Source organism: Narcine bancroftii, chromosome 6 (assembly GCF_036971445.1).
Source record: "Narcine bancroftii isolate sNarBan1 chromosome 6, sNarBan1.hap1, whole genome shotgun sequence".
Lineage (NCBI taxonomy): Eukaryota > Metazoa > Chordata > Chondrichthyes > Torpediniformes > Narcinidae > Narcine > Narcine bancroftii.
Genome location: NC_091474.1, coordinates 240146783 through 240163328, shown reverse-complemented (window position 1 = coordinate 240163328; position 16546 = coordinate 240146783). Strand labels below are relative to the sequence as shown.

General features: G+C 46.5%; 1 protein-coding gene across 9 annotated transcripts in view; it reads left to right on the top strand.

Moving 5' to 3' along the window:
• The window catches only part of xdh (xanthine dehydrogenase), a 179186-nt gene extending 171392 nt beyond the window's left edge, over positions 1-7794 (top strand). For all 9 annotated transcript variants that reach the window (XM_069887778.1, XM_069887780.1, XM_069887777.1 and 6 more), the window contains 3 exons: positions 1478-1666; positions 2200-2367; positions 3231-7794. In XM_069887778.1, the coding sequence (XP_069743879.1) occupies positions 1478-1666; positions 2200-2367; positions 3231-3281 (408 nt within the window). In that variant the 3' untranslated portion in view covers positions 3282-7794. The remainder of the gene's footprint in view (positions 1-1477; positions 1667-2199; positions 2368-3230) is intronic.
• The last annotated feature ends 8752 nt before the right edge of the window (positions 7795-16546 follow it).

The following is a 16546-nucleotide window of genomic DNA, read 5'->3' as shown; positions in this document are numbered from 1 at the left end:
GCGATCTGCCCACACCTCTAGACATCCTGACAGGTTAAACTTGTAAATATTCTAAAAAATGTTAAATATCTATGGCTATTTTACGTTCTCTGTTTTCACCCGCAGGCCTCATTCTAATAGAAAGGGTGAATGTAGTGAATTGGGAATTCATGACTGGTGTGATGTTCTAAGGACTGGCTCCTCTCCTGACTCCGCCCCCGCATATCCCGCTATAAACCCTGAATCCCCGCCAAAACCCCAGTTCAATCCAAGGACTATTGAGCATTATTCTTACAGAACAAAAGTGTGTTGTACTCCCTCAATCCTTGGGTGGTCTCAGTCGCGCTACGAACAGGTAACTGGGGAAGCCTACATTGATGCCGTCAGGGTGGAGAAGTGGTGAAACAGAATGTGAGGTATCCTTCCTCTAATTTGCGGGTGGCCTCAATCTGGCAGCGAGCACGAGTCCATGGGCAGCATTGTGGGGTGGCAGAGATGTGGGGAATTCAAATGGCTGCTAACCTGCTGGGTTTCTCCAGCACTTTTGTATGTTGCACTAAACCCCAGGATCTACAGATTTTCTTTTTTTATCTGGGGTCAGGTTAAGAATCAAAAAGGAATTAATCGTGAAGGAATATGTTATAGAACTACAGGGAAATAATGAGAAGAGCATTGGGACTGATTAGATTGCTCCATTGCCTGTGATTTTGATGCTCTGACCTCTGTGCTATTCCGTGACCAAAGAATCAAAAGGCAGTTGAGAGAATGCATTGGAGCAGGGTTGATGGGATTCCATATTGAGATCTAGTATGAACTAGAAGGGTCGAATGGCCTATTTCAGGAAGCCCATGAAAAGCATGCAGGTTAAATGGCATCTGTTTAGTGTTGGGCTGGCGAGGGAAGGCATTGGTCCCTTGGCTTGGGTTGGGTTTGACCGGCCTGATTTGTACCAGGCTGGCCTTGGTCCCCCACCATTCCCCGCAATCCCCCCACCCCTCACTCCGCCACTCATCCTGAAACTGTTGATGTACAATACAATTCTGGAAACCAGAAATCAGAAGCAGCTCATCTGTTTGACTTTGAAGTATTAACTAAGTAGAGAGGGCAGGCAGTTTAATATCTCCTTTGAAGGGCAAAAGGGGGAGAGTGAGGTGTTTATTTAATTTAGACTTACATCATGATAAGAGGCTATTTCAGCCCACAGGGCAGTGCTGCCCAATTACACCATACTCTTGGTTCGCTTTGAACGGTGGGAGGAAACCACAGAAACTCCCAGAAAAAAACTAAGCAGACTTGGGGAGAACGCACGAACTCCTTACAGACAGCACGGGATTCGAACCCCGGTCCCGATCACCAGTGCTGTGAAGGCGTTGTGCCGACTGCTACACCAATTGTGTTAAAGACTCTCCCCTCTCTCTCTCTCTGTGCCTCTTTCTCGCTGCCTCTCGCACTTCCTCTTTCTCTCTCCCCATCCCTCCCTCCCTCCCCTCTCCCGCAGGTGGAAGGAGCCTTCACACAGGGGCTCGGTCTCTTCACTTTGGAGGAGCTGCGTTATTCACCGGATGGAGTCCTGTACACCCGGGGTCCAGGAACCTACAAGATTCCAACGGCTGGCGACATTCCGGCTGTGTTTAACGTGTCTCTCCTTCGGGATAGTCCAAACAAGAAAGCCATTTATTCTTCCAAGGTGACAATCCATTTATGCGTCTGACTGATTAAGTGAGCCATGTGCGGTCTGCATAAACAGCATGAGTTGTGACATGACTCTCCTCAAGGAACCTGATGGTGTGGAGGTTTTAGTTTTTGGGCTAATTATCCAGTGTATTGGTTCAATCTCACTGTTATGGAGAGCTAAAAATCACACGCAGGCAGATGGGACGAGTTGGCATTATCAGAAATTGCGGGCTGAAGGGGCTGAGCAGAGAGCAAAGTTCTTTGTCCGATGTACCCTGGACATGAGAGGCAATATTTTTTACACAGAGAGGAGTGAGTGCATGGAAGGAGCTGTCGGAGGAGGTGGTTGAGGCAGGTACTGTGGCAACATTGAAGAAACGATTGGACGGATATGTGTATAGGATGAGTTTTGAGGAGTTATGGACCATATGCAGGTGGGTAGGACGAGTGGGTTTGGACATTTTGGGCAGTGCGGACAAGTTGAGTAGAAGAGCCTGTTTCCACGCTGACTGACCCTGTGCCACTCTGACTGTGTGTTCATTGCAGGCTGTGGGAGAACCCCCACTATTCCTTGCAGCTTCGATCTTCTTCGCCATCAGGGATGCCATTGTCGCTGCCAGGGCAGCATTTGGGGTGATGGAACCTTTCTGCTTACACAGCCCAGCTACTCCGGACAGGATTCGAAATGCATGTGTGGATCCAATGACCGAGATGGTATGAAAGCTCTCACATTAGTTAGGGTTGAAGGAAGAACCACAACCAGAGGTGGTGAACTGAATCTCTCTCATAGTCCGCCTCCCCACTTTGGTCACATTGAGGCTTCTCGTTGAGGCTAGCTCACAGATCCAAAGATCTGTAACCCAATCTTCGCTCTCTGCAAAGACCCTGATCCCTTCAGCTCCTGAGGCTCTGAATTCACTCGAAATCTCCTTCTCCCTCTGAACCCTTTGGTCTGAACATCTCCATCACCAATGCTGACCTGTAAATCTGACATACTCCCAGAAGCTGATAAACCACCCAGGACCCTAGCTAGTATAAATGCTGACATACATCCTGGGCCCCCCCCCCCCATTAGATACTGACTACTGACATGTCCGGAATCCCTGATTATCCTGACGTACTCCCTGGGACCCCTGTAAATCCAAACATTCTCAAATATCCACGTACTTCCTGGCACGCCTGTTGGCGTAACACAGGAGCGCGCGTAAATCCTAAAATGCACATTCCCTGGGAATGAGAACCATATTAATCCGGGCATTGCCTTGAAATGTTTGCAGAATCCGCAGGACTCTGTGGAAATACCGGTGATTCCCAGGGAGCTCATGTAAACACATGCACATAAACCCAGGATGCCTCTAGAAACAATGGCTCACTCCAGAAATGATGGTGCTCTCTTGGAGACAGCTAGTAAATTCTGGGGATCTCAAGTTCATCTCCGAATGTTTGAAAGGAAGCCCCCCCCCCCCCCCACTGGGCCTGGGAATAGTCACAACTGGAAATGGTCCGTTCACCTCACCTTCGTGGAAACAGGATTTTCTTTGCGTATTTCAATGAACCTGGGTTTCATTTCTTTCCAGTGCCCTCCTGCAGAACCAGGAACCTTCACGCCTTGGAACGTAGAAGTATAGCCAGAGACCAGAACTCGAACAATTGTAAGGAGCTCATGAGCGAATGTTCGATCACATTCTGGCCATCTCTCGGAGCAAATAGAAATACGACATGGAGTGGGTGTTCAAAACCACTGGCAATTTATTAAAACTAGTGGTGTCAGGAGACCAATCAAAGCTGATCTCCTCGCCCTATTTTGGTACAGGTTTGGTACTCTCAATGGACATGATTACAGAAACTTAATTCACTTCATTTGATTGCAGAATTGGATTTACAAAGATTACAGAATAGGTTGTGTAATTATCTATATGTTTAACGTAGTTAACAATGGGTCTAAGTTTCTGCTTACAATAATGGGAAAATGTTATGATTGTAACTTAACAATTAATCCAATCTCCTATTACAACAAAGAGTGTCCGATGTAAAATAATGAATTGTGTTCCTTAAGCTTGCATGTCATCATTACTGTATTCTACGGCTCAGCTCTACTCCTGGGCCTGTCTTTGGTTCCCTGTTCCCACATTAGCACCATCCGCATCTCTCTTTACTAGTCACAGTCCTCAATATTCTTTCCCCTGGAGCACTGTCCATCCTTCACTGACACTCATTTATTTTGTAACATTCTCCGTGAAAGTCTTCATTCTCAGCACCATATACCACGTTCTGCCCGTGAGCAGCAAACACTCGAGAGGTTAGTGGGACTCCGCGAAGAGAGAGGCTGGATTCATTCGATTGATACAAGCTGGCAAATTAGGTCGCTCATGCTCCTGCCAGGATGCTCCACGGTTCAATAAGATCATGGGGGGATCTGACTGTAACCTGAGCTCTACATTCCTGTTTAACCTCAATAATTAAAATAGTGAGCCGACTATTTTAATTGCGCACCATAGCCTCAGTGACACGTCTGTCCATGGCCTTGTGCCACCAAACTGAGGCCACTTGCAAATTGGAGGAACAGCACCTGGCATTCTCCAACCAAGTGGCATTCACATTGACCTCCAATTTCCTCTAACTCCTTCCCCCCAAACCTTCACCTCTTTTCCTATCTCTCCATCTCCTTTATTCCAGCCTACTCCCTTCCCTTCCTTCTCCATTCACAGAGCTGCCCTTCATTTTTTAAAAAAGATATTTTTTATTTATTAGCAAACAAAGTAATAACTGCAATCATAAAATAAAACTATTAACAAATTATCAAAAAAGATTCATGGTCACATAGAAAAAAAATCTAATAAGAACGACAAAGAAAAAAACACCTAATCACCCCACCCCACTCTTTACCCCTCCCCTAAACCAAATCCTACCCCCTACCCCCCCTTAGAAAAAGAAAATAAGAGAGAAAGGAAGAGATAAGGAGAATAACTTCAATAATTCATTCACTATACAGTGCGGAGGCCCAGCTGCACCCACGACCGGTCTCAGATTTTCAAATTGACTTTATTCAAATATGGGGCACCAAATCTTTTTAAATACATGATATTTATCCCATAAAGTGTAAGTTACCTTCTCCATTACTATACAAGACCTCATTTCTGAATGCCATCTTTGTAAATTAAGCGCCAACTGATCTTTTCATGAAGCAGCTATACATTTCCTTGCTACTGCTAGAGCTAATCGCAAGAACGCCATTTGAAATTTATCTAATTTATTAAGCAAAGCCTTTTAACTTCCCCGATTAAAAAGATCTTTAGGTCTAAAGAAAATTGTATTTTCAGGATATCCTGCAAACAATCTCTTAATTGGAGTTGTCCTCCTTAGCCCCTTTGCCCTCTGCCTCTCCCCCCATCACTCCTCAGCTTTTATTTCCCTTCTACACCCCCATCTATTAACTCTGGTCTAGTTAGCCTGTGATCCTCCACCTTCCCCTGCTCCCTCCTCTCCTCCTTCCCCATTCCCCTACCCTTATATTCAGGCATCTGCCTGGCTTTTTCTTATTCCCAATGAAGGGCTCCGGCCTGAAATGTTGGTTACATTTACTTCCTCTGGAGGACGCATGACCTGCTGAGTTTCTTCAGCCTGTTGGTGCATTGCAATGCTTCAACCCTTTTGTCATTATATGTTATTTGAGGAAGGGAATTCCCAAGGATTCAGGGCCATCTGAGAGACAGGCAACATTTACATCATCTCTGGCTTAAACAAATGTGATCGGGAATGGGACAAATTGGAACTGAAACAATGAAAGCAAGGTTGAGAGATCAAGGGTTTTTCTTTTCGGAGAGATGAAGGGTATGTCAGCACAAGATTGTGGTCCAAAGGGTCTGTACTCTGAAGTTCTATGTTCTAACTTGCTTATTGTTCATTGTTATCACAGCTTCATGTTTTTAGCAGATAGAGAGATATACAGTACAGAAATAGGCCCACTGCTTGAAAGAGGAAAAGTAATTGTAGCCCACGGAGTAAAAAGAGAGGTGTGAGATAATTTGGATGATCTGATATAAAGCAACGAATCTAAATTCAGGCAGGATTCCCTGTGATTTTTCAACACTTGGATGAGTCGCTAATAATCTGCATAATCTGTTATGGTTGATAACTAAGTAAATGGACTCTTCCTTTTCCATGAAATTAAATAATTTTGGCAAATGTGCGAAGAAATAAGTCTCATATCTGGACTAAACACCTGAAAGTCAGACCAGCTGGAAAGTGCACATTTAACAAAAAAATCCACTAAATCCAGCTGGAGGAAATTATAATAATAAACAATTTCATTTAAAAATCCAGTTTGTTTTGATCTGTATATATTTTAGATCAGTTATTTGCAGTTATTTTTCAAAAAAAAGAGATTAATTCCATTAATTCATCAACGAGTTGCTGAATGTTGCTTTGTCAATAGGGACATTTTTTAAAAATAGAGCCTTTTTAATGTTATTTTCACACATGAATGCGGTAATGGCTGATGGCTCCATCCAAGCTTTAAATGACCCTTTAAAGGAGCTGAAGGTTTTCTTATTTAAATCCTCCAACTGCACGATTTTGGCAGAAGATGGCGGCACCTGTGTTCAGCAGCGGCCTCGGTGGGTTAGAAACTGCAGGGAGGGGGGATGCAAGGCACCGGAAATGGGGGAACACTGCCCCCCCCCCCCCCCACTGACTACTGAGCGGCTCTGCAGCTGAAGGACCGACTCAGGCAGCAAGCCCTTGGTGACTTGTGGGTCGAGGAACCCAAGCAGGCTGCAGGCTGCTGGAGACTGGATCATGGGAGCCAGGGATCTGAACCGGGATTGAGAGAATGCTGAGGGCAAGAAGGGCTCCCGAAGGGTCTCGGTCCCTGAAGCCTTCCTGATTATGTCAAAGGTTTGGATCTGGAACTCGCTTTGCCAATTGTTTTTTTTACTGGTGTCTTCTGCGGCTGCAGAGGCCACAGTTACGAGCCCAGAGGACCCCTAAAACCAGAAGCAATAGATATTCACCAAGACAAATGGTTAATACTTTTAATTATCTTTAAACATGAAAACAGAAACAAACTTTAACTTATCACTATTGACTTAACTAACCTAATTTATCCCCCTTCTAATTCTAAGCGCACGTGTATATAATGTGCGTGTAACTTCAGAAAAGTTCTTGATCCACTGTTCAATCTCACTTCATGTTCATCCAAGTCCACTGGTTGCAGGCATTTCTTATACTGTGCACAGAATTTAAAATTTATAAAGTTCACCAGGCTTTGGTGCTTGAAAGTTAAATGGTTACCGCTCAGGAAGGTTCTTGTTGGTTTTCAGAGAGAGATTTGGCTGGACTCAAACTGATCCCTTCTAATCAGCCATGTCAGGTCTTTCCAAAGAAACCTTCCCCCTCAGGGTTCTCCAGATGATAGCCTCTTTCTTTCAGGTCACCACAGAGTGCCTTTTTGTTTCTCCTATTCCAAGTGAAACATTAGACAGCCAGTCCTCTCCTCTTGCGTGAACCACAAGGACTTTGACCAGGCTGAACTAAGCGCTCACAACCCATCTTCCAAATGGGGTTTTTCCACAAGCTTGCCAGCTTGTCCTGTTCCAGTCCCAGCTGCTGCTGCTGACTGTAGCACTCCAGAACTGAATCCTCTCTCTCTCTCTCTTTTCCAGACAAAAGCCTGTGTTTCTCTCTCTGCTTGCAAAACCACATGACCCTCTTAGAACAGCAAGCTGCATTCCCAGACAGCCTGCGGCTCCAAACCGACTCCTGCGATCTGTTTCGTCTATTGCTTTGCAAAGCAACAATCCATTAGTGAAGTCCCTTGGGCACTCTCCAAAGTTTTTGCAAAGGGTCTCAGTGCCAGCCTGTCTGGCTTGAGCAGAGCTCCAGTATTTTAAATGAGATCGTTTTGAAGTGTTCCAATGTGACCTACACTAAAAAACCTTCCACAATTTACCTCCCAAACACATATCTTTGCACAATAGAAATCCAACATAATCTGTCACATTGCTGGACGCAAATCCATGGACACCTAGTGACTCTGACGGGACTTTCTTTTGCTTCTCTTATGGCAGGTTAAAGCCAATTCTGTGTAACATTACAGTTTCTATTTTATGACATGAAAATAAAAGAATCTTGAATCTAAAAGTGAAAGACAAATCTGTGAAGGTTATCAAACAAATTGAGATGCTTTAACAAAAAAAAATGTTGGAAATATCAGTTCAAGCTACATGTACGGAAAGTAAAACAGAGTCAATGTTAACGTTAATTATCATAGAGGTAAGCAGATTAGCGTATACAGAGCCGTGGTCATACCCACACTCCTGTTCGGCTCCGAATCATGGGTCCTCTACCAGCATCACCTACGGCTCCTAGAACGCTTCCACCAGCGTTGTCTCCACTCCATCCTCAACATTCATTGGAGCGCTTTCATCCCTAACATCGAAGTACTCGAGATGGCAGAGGTCGACAGCATGGAGTCCACGCTGCTGAAGATCCAGCTGCGCTGGGTGGGTCACGTCTCCAGAATGGAGGACCATCGCCTTCCCAAGATCGTGTTATATGGCAAGCTTTCCACTAGCCACCGTGACAGAGGTGCACCAAAGAAAAGGTACAAGGACTGCCTAAAGAAATCTCTTGGTGCCTGCCACATTGACCACCACCAGTGGGCTGATACCGCCTCCAACCGTGTATCTTGGTGCCTCACAGTTCGGCGGGCAGCAACCTCCTTTGAAGAAGACCGCAGAGCCCACCTCACTGACAAAAGACAAAGGAGGAAAAACCCAACAGCCAACCCCAACCAACCAATTTTCCCTTGCAACCGCTGCAACCGTGTCTGCCTGTCCCACATCGGACTTGTCAGTCACCAACGAGCCTGCAGCTGACGTGGACATTACCCCTCCATAAATCTTCATCCGCCAAGCCAAGCCAAAGAAGCAGTATGGAAACAGGCCCTTCAGCCAAACTTTCCCATGCAAACCAAAGTGTCTCTCCTGCCCTCGTTTGACCCACATCCCTCTTAACCCACGTGATTCGTGTATTCGTCCAATTAATTCTTAAACGTTGCAATAGCACCTGCATCAACTCCCTCCACTTGCAGCCCATTCCATACACTCACCACCTTCAGTGCATTAATGTTACCGCTAAAGATCCTATTAAATCTCTCCCCCTTCAAACTAGACCTGCAGGCACTCGAGAGCAGAGAAACCTCACTCCTCCGCAGTATTCTATCACTCATTCCAATGACTGATGCCCTACACAGGCTTTAAACGGCCTGTTAAAGGGATGTGGTTGTATGGATATACTGCTAAGTACGAGTGGCTGGCCCACCCACTGATGACTTGCCTCTCAGTAGCTCTTCCCCTTGTGACCTGTCCGTAAAAGTTGACCTCCCTCTCTCCTATCCATTCATTTGAGCACATGGAGTCGGGACCAGCTACAATCTAAAGTGTATTAAAGCCTGTCATCTCCCTCTCATCCCTTGGCATCATTGATCAATCATATCAGTTAAATACACTTTAATTTTCCACACGGGATGGACAAGCTACTGAGACCCGACAGGCTAAATGTCGATCCATAGATGGCCTGGAGCTGCCAAGCGGTAGAAGTAGTGGATCACCTGCTTCCTCGAAGTCGCAGCAGGCTTGCTGGACTCGGATGAAAAGAGACTCAAGGTCCTCCAAGCGAGAGTGGGCCACCGAGCATACCAGGTGATCAGGAACTGCACGACCTACCCAGAGGCCATGGCTGAACTCCGCAACCTCTACCAACCCCTGGTGAACAAGGTGGACTCATGATACATGCTGGCCTCGAAGTAACAGCAGCCCGGTGAGTCAATGGACGAGTTCCTTCGGGCCTGGTATGACCTGGGGAGAGACAGCTGGAGCACTGTGTCGGCCCCCGTACCTGCAGCCCAACGCGTGGAGGAGCTGGTCCAGGATGCCTGTGTGTCTGGGATGAGGTCTGACTACATCCGACAGCTACTGCTTAAAGAGGACAAGTTGCCTTTGAAGAGAACCTTCCACCTTGCTAGTACTTTCGATTCTGCCCAGCGCAATGCTGAGGTGATTGCTGCCTGTAAGAATAGGCCCTCCACGTGCGGGCTGCAGGCACCGCCATTTTGAGATCCAATGTTGCAGACTGTCTCTGTGCGAGCAGGCCGCAGCCCCACCGCTGCTACAGCCGCGATTGGACAACCGAAGAGCCACTTCTGCAGCCAGCTAAAGCATGCCCAATGACTCTGCCCAGTGAAGGAAGCCACCTGCTCGGGATGCAGGAAGAAAGGACATTACCAGCGCGTCAGTAAGTCAAAACCCGCCCAAGCGAGCAGTGCTGTGTGCATCCCCAAGGGGTGGGCCATCAACCCTGACGCTGCTTCCGGTCCCCAACATCTTATCCGCATGCGTGACCTGGGAGTCGTCCTCTTACCCAACGTATCTTCTGCCTTCATAGTTGACATATCCTCCACCTTCTGACATCTGGACGGGTCACTTCTGCCTTCTTCCTCCTCCTCACCCGGTACGACTGCATGGTCATCATGAGGGCCGCAATCTTATCGACTGGGCCACCTCCTTCAACAATGACCTAATCCTCCATGATACGGAACCAACGCAGTCCTCACCTACTCGCCCACTCGATGATGGAGATTGAGCTAAATGGGAAAAGAACGAACTGCCTATTTGAGAGAGAGCTTCATCCGTCTGGTCACTTCCAACAGTCTCTCTCTCTTTCTCTCTGAGCAGCACCATCTTTATGGCCACAAAGGACTAATCCACTGAGATTGTGTTGCGCTGTTAATGGTGGAGGGACAAACATGATAATTTTCATTTGCTTGTGATGCCGCAGCTCTGCACACTGATCCTCTTGTGCCTTGACTTCCAGAGCCAGTTCAGGAATGTCACGATGGCTTTCGGAGAACCACAACTGCCCATAACAGCATACAACCCCCAACTCACAGCCTTCAGCCAGCAGCCAGCCCACGCCTGCAGCCTCTCCACCCTCCGCATACCCCCTCCTCCATTATTTGAGGACCTGGCCCCAGACTGCAAGCCCATTGCAACAAAGAGCAGGCGCTATAGTGCAGTGACTCCTGGCAGAGGGGATCGTAGCCCACAGTTTGAACCCATGGAGAGCCCAAGCCAGAGGTGGGAGTAAACCCCGTATGATGATTGACTACAGCCAGAGGATCAACCGATTCATGCAGCTAGGTGCTTACCCCATCCCCCGAATCACCAACATGGTCAATAAGATCACCCAGTAAAAGGTGTTCTCCACAAATGACATGAAGTTGCCCAGGGGACAGACAATATACTGTGTTCGAAGTGAATAGCAGGCTCTACCACTTCCTCCGGGAGATCTTCGGAGACATGAACAACGTCTCTGTGTTCCAGACGGAACTGGATCGGATGGTAGACAGGCATAAAAAATTGGCTACTTTCCCCTACCTTGACAATGCCACCATCTGCAGCCACGACCAGCAGGACCACGACGTGAACCTTGTGAAATTCCTTCACACCGCTAAGTCCCCTCAATATGACTTGCAACAAGAAGTGTGTGTTTAGCACAATTTGCCTGGCCTTCCTTGGGTCCGTCAAGGCGCATGGTGTCATCACCCCCTCTTGGAGCTCCCGATCCCTCACCACCTCAAGGCACTGAAACGGTGCCTGGGGTTATTTTCCTGCTACGCCCAATAGGTACCAAATTATGCCGATAAAGCCTACGCCCTGGTAAGATCCATGAACTTTCCCTTATTGGCAGAAGCCTGGGTGGCATTCAACCAAGTCAAGGGAGACATCGCTAAAGCCATGATGCATGCCATGGATGAATCCACCCTATTCCGAGTGGAGGGCGATGCCTCCGACGTTGCGGTGGCCACCACTCTCAACCATTTTTTTCCCCACACCCTGAGTGGCCCTGAGACATGCCACTCCTCTGTTGAGAAGGAGGCACAGGCAATCATTGAGCAGTGCACCACTGACATCACTACCTGGCCGGGAAAAGATTTACCCCTGCTGATGGACCAACGAGCCGTGGCCTTTATATTGAACACCAAATTGCGGGGTAAAATCAAGAATGATAAAATCCTTAGGTGGAGATTTGAGCTCTCCACCTACAACTATGATATCCTGTACCAGCCAGGCAAGCTCAACGACCCCCCCCCTCCCCCACCCCCCAGATGCCCTATCCCGGGGCTTGTGCACCAGCACGCATCTCGACCGCTTCCAATCCCTTCATGATGACCTCTGCCAGCCCGAAATCACAAGACTGTTCCACTTTATATTAACCTCCCGTACACCATCGAGGACATCAGGTCTTTGACCTGACAGTGTCGGGTCTGCGCGGAATGTAAACCACAGTTCTTCCAGCCCGACAAGGCACACCAAATCAAAGCCATGCTCCCCTTTGAACGACTCAGTGTCGATTTCAAGGGGCCCCTGCCCTCGTCCAATAGGAGTGTCTATTTCCTAAACATCATAGATGAGTTCTCCAGATTCCCATTTGCCATCCCCTGTCTCGACATAATCTCAGCCACTGTTATCAGGGCACTCCACAGCATATTCACCCTCTTTGGGTACCCAAATTACATCCACAGTGATCGGAAGTCCTCTTTCATGACCATCGAGCTGTGGCAGTATCTGTTGGCCTGAGCTACAACCCCAGGGCGTACGGCTAAACAGAGAAAGAAAACGCCCCCATTTGGAAGGGCCCTTAAGTCAAAAGGCCTGGCAGTGTCCCACTGGCAGGAAGTCCTGCTGGAAGCATTCCATGCCATCCGATCCCTCCTATGTACTGCTACCAACATGACTCCACATGAACACATGTTTTCCTTGCCCAGGAAGTCAGTGACCAGAACCAAACTGCCATTCTGGTTCTCATCTCCGGGACTCGTCTGCTGCGGAAACGCGTGAGGGACCATAAGACTGACCCATTGGTCGAAGACGTGCAGCTCCTGCATGCCAACCCTCAATACGCCTATGTGCTGTACCCCAACAGCCATGAGGACATAGTCCCTGTCTGGAATCTGGCACCTGCTGGAGACATACACCCACCAGCCCCACACCTGCACCCACATTGCCCCCTTCAGGGACTCAGTGCAGTTTAGCAACACCATACCACACGCTCCGGACCCCACCTCCTCCAGAGACAGCCCTACCCGCCACCCCCCTCCTGCCTCAAGACACACGATTGGCAACGGAGCTGACCAGTATACCACCGTCAGGTCATAGAGGTAGAGGAAACCACCCGACTGGCTGAACCTCTCGGACTTTAACCCAGCAGGGCTTTGTTTTTAAAGAGAATGTGATGAAACGTATATACTGCTGTGTACGAGTGGCTGCCCCGCCCACAGATGACTCACTCAGCAGTAGCTCCTCCACTTGTGACCTAGCTATAAGGGTCGACCTCCCTCCCCCCCCCCCATCCATTCATTCATGGAGTCGGGCCAACTACAATCTAAAGTGTATTAAAGCCTATTGTCTCCCTCTCAGTCTCTGGAGTTATTGATAGAGCGTATCAAGAGGCTGATGGTGGTTTACTTGAGAATCCTGCAACCGTGGGATCTGGGACAAAGATGGTGGCACCTGTGTTCGGCAGAGTCCTTGAGAGGTGGCAGACTCTGGGGAAGCAGAGGACTGGCATAAGCCAAGAGAAAACAAGGAGAGCACCCCCTGTTTGAGAAGGGGCAGCAGACCAGTGAGGAGCTCTGTGGTGAAGAGCACAAAGATGGAGGTGACCGATGTTCCCTCTAATTTTTAATTGTCAGTGTGCACTAAAATCTAATGATGTGCATCTTTAAAAAATGTGTGCACTGAATACTTATGCAAAAGTGAACTTGAAATTGTTTCAAGGTCATTTTGACACAGCCAAATAAACCTATATTGGCATTTTTAAATATAATACAAGTATGAGCACATTCGACGGAGTACCCATATAACATTTACAGCACATACACAGGCCATTTTGGCCCTTCTAGTCCAGACCAAACTAAGGACTCTCCTCTAGTCCCACCTAGCTGCACTTTGCCCATAACCCTCCATTCTCCTCCCATCCTTATACCTTTCCAATTTTTCCTTAAATGACAAAATGGACCCTGCCGCCACTACCTCTCCCAGAAGTTTATTCCACATGGCCACCACTCTCTGAGGGAAGAAGTTCCCCCTTCATGTTACTTCTAAACGTTTGCCCCTTAACACTTAACTCATGACCTCTTGTTTCAATCTCTCCTACCCTCAAGGGAAAAAGCCTATTCTCATCAACTCTATAATTCTATCTATTCCCCTCATAATCTTAAATACCTCTATCAAATCCCCTCTCAACCTTCTATGCTCCAAAGAATAAACACCTTATCTGTTCAATCTTTCTTTGTAATCTAGATGCTGAAACCCAGGTAACATTTTCGTAAATCTTCTCTGCGCTCTCTCTACCTTGTTGATATCCTTCCTATAATTCGGTGACCAGAACTGCACACAGTCATCCAAAGTTGGCCTCACCAATGCCTTGAACAGTCTCAACATCACTTCCCAACTCCTGAATTCTATGCTTTCATTTATAAAGGCCATCATACTAAAAGCCTTATTCACCACCCTATCCACATGAGATTCTGCCTTCAGGGAATGATGAACCGTTATTCCTGGATCTTTCTGCTCCACTGCATTCCTCAATGCTCTCCCATTTACTATATACATCCTGTTTTGATTATTCCTTCCAAAATGAAGAACTTCACAATTCTCAGCATTAAACTCCATCTGCCATCTTTCAGCCCACTCTTCTAAGCAGTCCAAATCCCTCTGCAATCTTTGAAAACCTTCTTCATTATCCACAATCCCACCTATTTTATTATCATCTGTATATTTACTAATCCAATTTACCACCCCATCATCCAGATCATTAATGTAAATGACAAACAGCAATGGATCCAATACAGAACCCTGAGCCACAATGCTTGTCACTGGCATCGAGCCTGACAAACTGTTATCCACTACAATTCTCTAGCAGCTCCCTTCCAGACACTGTTGAATCCATTTGACTATCTCAAAATTAATACCTAGCGCTTGAACCTTCCAAACTAACCTTCCATGCGGAACCTTATCGAAGGCCTTACTGAAGTCCATATAGACAACATCCACTGCTCTACCATCATCAACATTCCTAGTAACCTCTTCCAAAAATTCAACAAGATTGGTCAAACATGACCTTCCACGCACAAACCCATGTTAAGTGTTCCTGATTAGATCCTGTCTCTCCAGATATATATGTATATATATAAACTATCTCTAAGGACACTTTCCATTAACTTTGGAAGATGTCAAACTTACAGGCCTCTAATTGCTAGCCTTGTTCCTCAAACCCTTTTTAAACAAAGGAACCACATGCGCAACACGCCAATCCTCCGGCACTATACCCGTCTCTAATGACATTTGTAAAATCACTGCCAGAGCCTCCGCTATTTCCTCACTAACTTCTCTGAAGGTCCTGGGGAAAATCCCGTCAAGACCTGGAGACTATCCACCTTAATATGCTTCAAAATCTCCAGTACTTCCTCTTTCTTATCTCTACAGACTCCATAATCACCCACTTTGCTTCCTTCACCCCACACAATTCAATATCCTTCTCCTTAGTTAATACCGAAGAAAATAAATTGTTCCAGATCTCCCCCATCTCTTTTGGCTCCACACACAGTTGTCTGCTCTGATTCTCTAAGGGACTAATTTTATCCCTCACTCTCCTTTCACTATTAACATATTTGTAGAAACCCTTTGAATTTATTTGCACACTGTTGCTAGAGCCACCTCGTACCTTCTTTTCACTTTTCAAATTTATTTCTTCAGATTCTTCTTACATTCAATGTATTCCCCACACATCTCCTTTATTCCTTGTTCTTATATTTATTGTAGGTCTCCCTCTTTTTTCGAACCAAGCTTCCAATAGCCCTTGAAAATCATGGATCTCTCAAAGTTTTGACCCTGCCTTTTATCCTAGGAGGAGCATAAAGATTTTGTACCCTCAAAATCTCACATTTAAAAGATCTCCCATAAAACAATTTGTCCCCATCCACTCCTCATAAATCATTTCTCATCTCCTCAAATCTAGTTTCCCCACTTGAAAACATCAACCCTAGACCCTGACCCATCCCTTTCCATAATTACATTGAAGCTAATGGTACTATGATCTCTGGACACAAAGTGCTCCCCAACACATATCCTCCGTCACCTCACCGATCTCATACCCCAACAGTAGATCCAACACGGCCCCTTCTCTAGTCGTTACCTCTATGTATTGCTCTAAAAAACTATCCTGCACACATTTTACAAACTCCAATCCATCAAGCCCTTTTACAGAATGGGTTTCCCTTTCAATATTTGGAAAATTAAAACCTCCCACTATCACAACTCTGTCCTTATTACAAATATCTGCTATCTCCCTACAAATGTGTTCCTCTAGTTCTCGCTCCTCATTAAGTGGTTTTTAATATGCACCTATAAGTGTGACTACCCCTTTCCCATTCCTCAGTTCCAACCATACAGCATCCCTGGATGAGCCGTCTAATCTATCCTTGCCTAAAGCATGGCTGTAACATTTTCAGTGACAAGCAATGCTACCCTTTGGTAGGAAAAATACAAGAGCAGATTATTATTTAAATGCTGTTGGGCAGAAGGACTAGGGAGAACTTGTGCATAAATAACAAAAAATTGGGTTGCAGATACAACAGGTTATTAAGAAGGCAAATATAATGTTGTCCTTTATCGCAAGATGCTACAACTGTACAAGGTCCTGGTGAGGCTGCACCTGGAGTACTGTGTGCAGTTCTGGTCTCCATAATTGAGGAAGGATATATTGGTCTTGGAGGCAGTCCAGAGGAGGTTCACCAGGTTGATCCTGGAGGTGAGGGGGTTGACCTATG